The 10,512-nt window shown below is 37.8% G+C and overlaps 1 protein-coding gene across 1 annotated transcript in view; it reads left to right on the top strand.

The window, feature by feature from the left end:
- The window catches only part of ELL2 (elongation factor RNA for polymerase II 2), an 83,317-nt gene extending 73,361 nt beyond the window's left edge, over positions 1-9,956 (top strand). Inside the window, exons 10-13 of the mRNA XM_006775548.2 lie at positions 2,816-2,882; positions 6,015-6,186; positions 8,174-8,218; positions 8,311-9,956. Of these exons, the coding sequence (XP_006775611.2) occupies positions 2,816-2,882; positions 6,015-6,186; positions 8,174-8,218; positions 8,311-8,427 (401 nt within the window). The 3' untranslated portion in view covers positions 8,428-9,956. The remainder of the gene's footprint in view (positions 1-2,815; positions 2,883-6,014; positions 6,187-8,173; positions 8,219-8,310) is intronic.
- The last annotated feature ends 556 nt before the right edge of the window (positions 9,957-10,512 follow it).

The following is a 10,512-nucleotide window of genomic DNA, read 5'->3' as shown; positions in this document are numbered from 1 at the left end:
TTTGAGAAGGCTTTTTTGGTCTTTTTTTATATACCTATTAAATGTGGTTTCTATATCTATATATATAAAAAGCCGGCGACCGGAACACTGTAACGACTGGAACAACCAGTCGCTATGACACCTACTGTGGCCAACGAATCCCCTGATCGGGGGGTGGGGCCAGCTGGCCAACCTCCCATGGCCCCTCTCCCCATCCATCCCCACCCCTGCTTGGACTCTCCCACCCCGATCAAGGGCACGGCAGCCGCAGCCCCTTACAGCCCCGGCTTTGTCAGGAAGGTTGTGCAGAAGGATGTCTGGTCTAATTAGCATATTGTGCTTTCATTATTATAGATTAGCACAGGGGAAATATCAAATTCTTTATAGAACAGACAAGGTGTGAAATTACATTTACAGATTCATAAAATCATCTTCATTCAGAGTAAAAGCAATCTGAGTAAACTAACATCATTTGTTATTAGTAAAATTAATCATTTCAAGATGTGGATCTTTAAAAGCCAAATATCTAGACACCCAAAGAAGCTTAATATAATGCTTTACCTCTAAAGAAAAGCTAACCAATAGGACAGCTTACCTGGGATATATTAATTTTCAAAACCTAATAACAAAATTGGATTCTTTTTTTAAAGAGCTGTCCTCTAAAGCATACTGTTGCACATGCCAGCACACAGAAGACTCCAAACGCATTATTTAGCATTGCTGCTCATTTTAAACCCAACATAACTAAGGCAAAATTCCCCAGGAAAATACGACTTTTGAAAAATTATTTTAATGAATAGAGCTTAAGGAGTATTGTCTTTCTGTAACTTGCCCTCAATATTGAAAGTATATAGTCCTTAGATTTAACTAGTGTTTTTACCATGTGAGAAGTTTGATTATAGAATATTTTGTTACAGTGCCTTTATTGACCTGGCTTGAATATATTGCATGCCATGGTATATCTGTTGAAAAACTGGCATCAGTGTGGTACTATATAGTGGGCTGAGAGATAGGTGTAAGCTTTTTTCCTCAAACACTGTCCTGTAGACACAGGTCAGGAAAGGCAAGAGGTAATACAACCTCCTGCTCAGAGTTAGTACATCAGATCCCTGGGTATGCCCCTCTCCCCACTCCCCACCCTCAGATGGTGATCCTGAGTCAGAGGTTAGTGCTGGCAAGACTGTGTCCCGGATATAGAAATCTTCTTTAACTTGGAGGCCTGGAGAAGCAGACTTAGTCTTTCTGAATCCTTCAATGAGGATGTGCCATCTTTCAAAGACAATTGAGATGATCACAAACTGAGGAAGGTCAGACTCACATCCCCTGTACCTTTTTGTTGGAACTTAGTTGGTGTCTGTGTCAAAGGAGAAGCCAGGTCACATGCACTTGATGTCTTTTCCTTTAAAACTAAGGCTATTGTAAAAACAGACTCTTTTACCCTGTGAATAAAATATACAGTAGTCCCCTTTAGCTCCAGTTTTGTTTTCTGTGGTTTCAGTATCTATTGTCAACCCTGATCCAAAAATATTAAATGCAAAATTGCAGAAATAAACAGTTCATAAGTTTTAAATTGTGTGCCATTCTGAGTAGTGTGATAAAATCTCATACTGTCTCCCTTTGTACCAACCAGGATGTGAATCACCCCTTTGTCTAGTGTCTCCACCCTGTATGCACTACCTGCCTGACAGTCACTTAGAGTTGGCTGGGTTATCAGATCGACTGTCTCTGTATTACAGGGTTTGTGTTCAAGTAACCCTTATTTTACTTAATAATGGCCCCACAGCACAGAAGTAGTGATGCTGGCAATTCAGATATGCCAAAGTGAAGCTGTAAGTGTGTGCATGTATAGGAAAAACAGCATATGTGGGATTTGGTACTATCAGGGGTTTTAGGTACCCACTGGGGGTCTTGGAACATATCACCTATGTTTAATGGGAGACTACTATGAACATAAGTCCACAGAGTTTGCATAATTTGGTTAGTATACTTTGTCCTTTTTTAAAATATTAAATCAAAAAATTATCAAATATTCACTTTTGTTTTATATTGAACATGTATGTTTTGCCAGCTGGTGGGGTTACGGCTTGAGTTATTACTTTAATTCTACTTTGAATGATAAAAAATTACTCAAGTAAAAAGTGTAAACATACCTTCTGGAAATGGTGCATTCAAACAATTGAAATACTGAGGGATTTTATACACTTCATAGCATAGTTCTGAGTGACTAGCACTTTATCTGTTTACTTGTCCTTTTAAAAACAAATCTGTTATTATGAGGGTTAGTGATTAGAGGAGTGCAAATCAGTGTTTAGTAATAACTTATTTTAAATTACTTTAAAGCGATGGGAAAATTTCCTACCAATTCCACTGTCTGCATACAAAAAGGGTAGCAGTAAAAATACAGTTACGGAAGCAGTCTGCTACCTGCCTTCACTGTCTCGTCTGCCTTGTTTGAATCCTAGGAAAAGTAGATGTTGATGTAAAATTTTATCTCCCATTGTCTGGCTGCATCTGCCACCACAGTCTTTGAATTGCTGGGCAGATGCCACAACTGTTGCTAAAAGAATAGAAGATTGACCTTGGGTTAAGATGGAATTCCTTTATTGTGCAGACACTGCAGTAGCCAGGGTACTTTCAATGCCTGGCGTCGGTTCTGCTGGCGCTGGTCATAGGCCTCTATTGTTCGTGTTCAATTGTATTCCTTGCTCACTGTTGCTTATTGAGATGGAAGAACAGGATTTGAGGGAAAGTGTTCCAGATGTTTCTAATCTATTTTAGAAATATAGGCATTTTTTAACCATATTGTTGGTGAACACTTGAATTTTTTTCTTTGTAGGAGTTAAAGAGGGTTGCCCTGCCTCCATGGAGCCTTCTTCAACAATTGAACTCCCAGATTATTTGATGTAAGTTCAGATGTCTGCCATTGGGAGAGAACTGTTTAATTTTAGAAAGTTTGCAAATTCTTTTCCCATAATTTGCAAATCAGAAAAGTAACACGTTCCAGAAATAGTGTCCTGGAGCCACCCCTGCAATTGAAAGGCTGCCATTAAGCCTGCTTGTCCCAAATCCACCCAGTCGGTTTCAGCAGGTTGTGCCTCCCCCTGCTCAGAGCTCTGCTCGGGGGCCTTAAGTATAGAGAAGCCTGTCCTTTGTTCCGGGGCCAGGCCAAGCTTTTGATTATGGAAGATTTTAGGGATCGGACTCTTCAAAGCTGACAGTCTATCAATGCACAGACCTTCTCTGCATATGTTACTGGTAAAGTGCTTAAACCTCTGCAGTTAACACAAAGTAGAGATAGATTGATTTTGTTTAAACAAAGCTATGCCATCAAATTAATTTTAAGAGGAGAGAATAGTAAAATTTGATCATCTCACTTTACTACAGGTTATAATGTCTTTCTTGTGGCAACAAGTTGCTAAACGCTGAGCTGGGGACATTTTTGTAACTGGCTATCACAGAAATTATAACTTGGACACATAATTCCAGCTTTTTTACAGACTCAGAGGCTTCATAAGAAGAAAATAATTAAGTTGCAAGAGCCTGGAAAAATGGAGAGTGAAAGGGCAAACAGGTCTAGCTGTCAATAGCTTAAAAAATGAACAAATGTGCAAAATAGCTTTAATCTAGAATAGAAACTGGAATTTGGGCTGTATGAACAGTTTCTCTCAATTTAGTACCATCTCATGATGAACAAAGTTGAATTATGCCATTTAGCCCTCAATGTCCAATGAAATGTTCATTTTCAGAGTAGAGAACATTTTATATTTAAAATGTGATACTTTTGCTTAACAGTAGTGTGAAAGCTATTGTTATTGGCGAATGATACAGCAGGAAACCATAAGACTGGTTATCATCTCTTCTTATGTAAAAAGAAGCGATATTTAGTACTCTCTCATCTGAAGCAGTTTATGGTTTTGGATTCTGTGCAGGAGCTTTGAAAAGCAGGCACCACTGAGTTGGCCCAGGAAGGGTCGGTTAGGGGACAGCACCTGTCTCCACCGATGATAGGGGGTTCATTTCTCCAGCTCAAACCCATTTCTCCTTAAGAGTGCTGTGAAAGTTGACACCTCCCTCAAATAATAACTGCATTACTGTGCTCTCATTCTCTCATGATGGATTTTGAACTCCTCTTTTTTGCCCTAGTGTAACTGAAAAATAATTCTGACCTTCTCCCCATGGAGTAAGGCTGTGTTTTTTCAACCTAATCAGTTAATGCTATATTTAAAAAAAAATTTAACTTACTGATGTATCTGCCTCATCAGTGCATTTCTGTACACTTATCATGTTTTTAGCTCTTTAAAAATTACAAAAATATATAACCTATGTGATTGCTTGCTTTATTTAAGTAAAAGCAATTTATTTTAACAAAAAATAAGTCTTGTGTATATACAAAAAATATTCTGAAAATGGTGAGAAAGCATGAATTTTCAGAAAAATTATCAAAAATAAACTTAACTTGCTTTCATAAGAAATCGAAAGATCATACTATAAAACCTTAATGGTCAACTTCTGAATAATGCATACTTAATTACAGTATTCCTGATTTTTATATAATAAAAATACTTCTGCTACTTCTGGATGTAAACTGTCCAAACTGTTTAAAATTTTATTCCATTCTTGCATTAAGAACCAACAGTAGAACTCATACTTTTCGATAAAAATAGTAAAATGCTTTTTGTTAAAATGCCAGTATAATCAAATAATCTTCTATAATAGCAACACAACTGTTGGTCAGTTTGTAATTTTCCCAAGGAATTTATTAAATGAAATATTGAGAGTTTTGAGAAAGAGGGATGAGTATTTTGCTAACAGATTGAACCTGAATTCCACAATCTGTTTAGCCATCTCCTCACATATGCTGTCCCGGGAACTGTCTCCTTAGTGAGCTCCCTCTGCAGTGCGGTGAGGACATCCCCGTCTGGAAAGGATTGCTTCCTTGCTGAGCTGGCAGTGTTCCTTTTACAGCACAGACACCAGCGGGGCAGCTTTAAAACAGCATACTACCGTAGTCTCCATTACACTTAGAAATTAAACCTCCACCCTAACTCAGCATGAATAAAAATATTAATGAGGACATTAAGGTTGCTCACTGCATTACTTTTCTCACATTTCCAACTAGGTATCTGTGCTATTACATTTTTTTAAAAATATATTTATTGATTTTTTTTACAGAGAGGAAGGGAGAGAGATAGTCAGAAACATCGATGAGAGAGAGACATCGATCAGCTGCCTCCTGCACATCTCCCACTGGGGATGTGCCCGCAACCCAGGCACATGCCCTTGACCGGAATCGAACCCGGGACCCCTCAGTCCGCAGGCTGACGCTCTATCCACTGAGCCAAACCGGCCTCGGCCTGTGCTGTTACATTTTAAATATAACTGGAAAGTTATCTGAAACCATTTTGGAGAGGATTGAACTCCAAGGTTTTCCCACAGTGAAGAATATTATGTACCCCCTGGGGCTACCTGTTTGAAATTGCTTTGAAATCTCAATTTTTATCTCAATAAAGTCAAGGGATTTTTGCATTCCATGACAGAAGCACAGAGTGCAAAGACCCTGATGTGATCCCAGTCCCTGGATCCACAAACAAATAATATGAATATTAAAATGCTGGTTTAATTTACTTACCACTGAGTAAACTGACACTCTGTGAATATAGCCTTCATTAACTAGGTCCCTAGAAGTGTTCATACCCCAAAGTAAAACAGCTTTATGGCATTTTTATTAAGAAAGTAAATTAAACTAATAGTACAACACGGCCTTTCTGTTACACAGGTTATACTGTGTCATTTTTTTAAATGACAATTTCCCTTTTGTATTTTAAATATTTGCCTAATCAGAAAGGGAGAAAGGGGAGGAAGCCTGAGGCACCTTGGTGGCAGCAGGTGTGAAAGGCCTAAAGACAGATCCCCTCATAATCCCCTCGTCTTTTTATACTAATTTTCCTTCACTGAAGCTCTTCCATGGGAGACTTTCACCTGGAAGGTCTTGGAAGGAGTGACATGGCTATCTTTGATCCTGTTTTCCTTATTAGAAAATATATTGCTATCGTCTCCTATGAACAACGCCAGAATTACAAGGCTGACTTCAACGCAGAGTATGATGAATACAGGGCCTTGCATGCCAGAATGGAGACTGTAGCTAGAAGATTTATCAAACTGGATGCACAACGAAAGCGCCTTTCTCCAGGCTCAAAAGAGTATCAGGTAAATGCATTTGTTCATAGACGACTTACTGTCATGTTTCACTTTTTTCTCTGCCTGGCCCCCCCCGGGCCCCCAGGCATCCTGTTAGCCTTCAGAGTAGGTCTTCCTGCTGACCAGCCTCTCTGCAGCTTTCAGCTTCTATTCAGAATTAGCTGGTATCTAAATATTTGAAGTAGTGCTTCAACCTGTATTTCTGTCCGTGGAAAAAATAACCTTCTATTTAACATAGTATGTGTAAAATATGTAATATATGCTTAATACATTTACTATACTATGTGTAGTGTATTGGGAAGAATACCAAACACAAATAAACAGGAAAACAAGTTGGATTTTGGATTCATCAAAACATTTTTATTGCGTTGTCAACTCAACTCAGGCTACAGCTCCAGATCTGGTACTGTTCCCCAAAACTCCAATTCCAAGTCAATACTTTAAGTAATTTTTAAATAACCTCAGTCTGGCATAGAATATGGAAGATGTAGACATGAAATATAACAAGGGCTTAATACCACAGAAGTTTGGGGTTTAAGTGAAGAAAAACATGGTGCTTACAGCTGTTCCAGAGACAGACATTTGTTAGCAGGTAGTGATCAGTTTCACTTTCCTACTTTAAGTGGTTATAATATTACTACAGCTCAAAGAGCAACAGAAGCCTGACCTGACTATTCTCATGGGTCTTAGCAAAAGGGTTAATGTTATAAAGGAGTGTTTCCTTGCTTGCATAGACCGGATAATTTGGTCGCACTTCACAGGCATAGATGGTGCCGCCATCCCGGCCCACTGCCATTGTTCTGACAGGAACCCAGCGAGAGAATGGATGAGTTTTCCCACAGGGGAGGGCCTGTGCCCTAGATCTCCATTATGACTTCTATTAGGAGGCCTTAGTCTCTTAAACAAGCCACCTAGAATTATATATTTTTCCAGAGGAGTCGGTGTTTGAGGATGCGAGAAGACGGTGATATGGTGGTTTCGGGTTTGTAGTTTTCTATGTAGTTATTGACCAGTGTAACATGATTGTATTCCAAGGATTGTTCGGTGGTTAGAAGTAGCTCCAGAACCAGAATGCTGGGTTTGGTTCCAAGATCCTACCATTTAAGACTTGTGTGACCTTGGGCAAGTTACTTAACTTACCTCAAAATCCCCATCCATAGAATGAGGTGACCATAGATTTGTGCAGAATAAATGTAAGCATTTGGAACCTGCTTAGATCCATCGTACATCAGGTTATATGATACTTAAGGGTTAGCCATTTTCCCCAGCCACCCAGTTTTCCTCCCTAGAGATAATCAGTAGTGCTGGTTTCCAGTGTATTCTTTAAGAGTCGCGCACGTGCGGGTGTGCATGCATGTGTGTAAGAGGTATATACACAAGCAAATTCACATATATACCATACATAACTAAATCTAAGAGGTGTAATGACAAGATGCACTTTTGTGTTATGTTCAAGTAGTTAAACTATGATACATCTTCACCTGATTTCATTGAGAAGAAATATGCATCTTAGAATTAATGAAATTCTTAGAATATATATTCTGTTTCCTTCTTTTAAACAAATGATGTCATTGTATAAATTGTTCTGCACTTTGCTTTTTTAACTGAACAATACAAATGCATCTTAGAGAATTTTTAAATATAAGTACATAAACACTCCTCCCTTGTTTAATGCTCTCCTTAGTATTCCTTTGCATGGATTAATGGACACTTAGATATTGTTTACTACCTTTTGTTTTACAAGCAGTGCTGCAGCAAGTGACCTTCCACACACATCACTTCACTCAGACACCAGTAAATCAGAAAGGAAGTCTAAGTGCCAAGCCAGTTTTGCATTTGCTATATTGATAACAGTTGCCAAATTACCTTCCTTAGTAATTGTACTGATTTACATTACCATCATCGATATTTCCCCACACCCTTTCAAATGTGTGTTAACTATATATATTGAAAACAAAAAAAGTTCTCTTCTGATTTCTAATTTTTAATTTTGTAGAATGTTCATGAAGAAGTCTTACAAGAATATCAGAAGATCAAGCAGGTGCGTATCATTACTGTTGGTTTTCTGACATGGAGTTGGGAAGTAATTACAAATTATGTAACCTGATTCCTCCTGTTCTTTTCCATCTACAGTCTAGTCCCAATTACCATGAAGAAAAATACAGATGCGAGTATCTTCATAACAAGCTGGCTCATATCAAAAGACTGATAGGTGAATTTGACCAACAGCAAGCAGAGGCATGGCACTAGCTCTGCTTGGACAGAAGATGTGAATAAACTTAAGCTTATTTATTTAAAATTCCAAATGAGTTGCTCTAAGATTCTAAAAAAGGAAACTTTGCCTGTTGAAAGTTTCAGTATTTGTAAACTTGAGTTAACTATTTTTTTTCTTTCTGTCCCCCTCCCACAACCCCTAATTTCTTTGCCTCCCTGCAATTTTGAAGCTGCTTTTTCTGGTCCTTCCCCTCCTCTCCTGCCCCCCTGTCAAGACTTGTGTTTGTCAATAGAAGTAAATTTTTTTAGATATTGGGGATCCAGTATCTATACTTTAAATCAGTTTTTTGTTCTTATAAACTTGTTTGTAATTAGCAATGATTTTTTTAGATATTGGGGATCCAGTGTCCACACTTCAAAGTTATGTGTGTTAAAAAACAAACCAGTAATGTGCAAGGTGAAATGCGTTTGGATAAACATAAGCCTATTTTCTGACCTTTCTTAATGCAAACTCTTTGCCTTAAATGGTAGAAAATTTAGAAATTTGCACAAAATACAAAAAAAATTAAAACATTGTATTGGAGGGTTAAGAAATAAAAAGGTCTACGAGTATGTAATATGTGTGTAGCTACACATACACATATATATATACAGGCTAACTTAATCTAGAACAGTAAAGTGCCCTGCAAGTTAACCCCCCATTGCAATGGTTGCCTTAAGGTGTTTGCTAGTTATGTACATAGTGTGGTTAATCATTAGCTACACTGCTTCCCACCTGATTGGAGCAACGGGAAGCACACTGTGGCCTACCAGCGTCTGAACGTGTGCGCGACCTGTGTGTGTGCAGAGGTGGTGTGGATGTGAGCGTGCATGAAGGAAAAAAAGCTGCTACTCTTAGTAGGCCAAACGCTCAGGTTAAACAACTGACGAGTGTTACTGTAGGTTTTTGTTTTTGTTTTTGTTTTGTCCAATTGCTACTTCTATTGTGAAAGACAAAAGCATTTCCATTTCAACTGTTTGTCAGCTTTGTCGTTGGGCAAAATTGGTATGTTATGAAAATGAAACAAATCTATAGTTTTGGGGCAAAATTATAAAATTAAATATGTAGGTAAACTATTTATATACTGCTATAAAGTATTTTTTGAGGAGAGATGTGCAAAGAAGTTATTACCTACATGAAATGTATATTTAAAGATTTTTTTCTTCATCCTGGGTGCCAGGAATATAAAAAAGAGTGGATATATTTAACAATAGCATACTGTGATTCATCAAACAGCACAAACTTTCAGTTCATGGAGTTTATCTGTTGACATTGATTTAAACTATCACTTGTTTTATCATGTGGGAACATAAGTTATGTCAAAATGTAAGGATTTTGAACTAATGTTGATTCAAGTTGTGTTGTCTTACCGTATTGTCTTTTCAAAGTGCTGCCAGTTAAAAAGGGAAGCATTATGTTTACAAATCTGTTTTGAAATGTTTGCCAAATTTTGGTAGTATCTTTAATAAAGATGTTTGTCTCCAGCATCCAAAAAATAAATAACTCTGTTGTGTATCACTGTAAACCAGGAAAATGTTATTATCTAGAAAACCTGAGAGAGCATGTAGATGAACTTTCTCTTTGGAGTTCTTAGATAATGTAGAAGTACACAAACTATACCAAGACTAAAACAAGACCCTCTACACTACAACTCTATAACATTATTGTAGAAATTTAATTTCTATGTAGCATGAACCTCCTAGGGAATTCAATTTCTTTTAGCGTTGAGATCCCTGGTGCTCTTCTTTTTTCCTCAGAATTGGTACAATCATTAGTAAATGTTAATTGATTTCAAACTTTCAATTGCAAAAAAAGATAGGAAACTTAATTGGGGGTAAATTTGGTCCTCATATTATTATGGTGGAGTCTGCTGAGAGATTTGTCTGTAGATAATGACCTCATTGCTGTTTAATCAAAGATTGTGTGCTGCTGTTTGCTATGAGTGGTGTTTCTCAAAAGCAAGGTGTTTGGACCACTTACATCACCCAAATTAGAATCTCTGGGTATAGGGCCCAGGTAGTCATCCACATTTTCCTAGTATCCTCCAGGTGACCTGCAAGCTAAAGTATGAGAACCATTGG

Source organism: Myotis davidii, unplaced genomic scaffold, assembly GCF_000327345.1.
Source record: "Myotis davidii unplaced genomic scaffold, ASM32734v1 scaffold44, whole genome shotgun sequence".
NCBI lineage: Eukaryota > Metazoa > Chordata > Mammalia > Chiroptera > Vespertilionidae > Myotis > Myotis davidii.
Note: the sequence above shows the minus strand (reverse complement) of the source record. Positions and strands in the feature narration are given on the sequence as shown.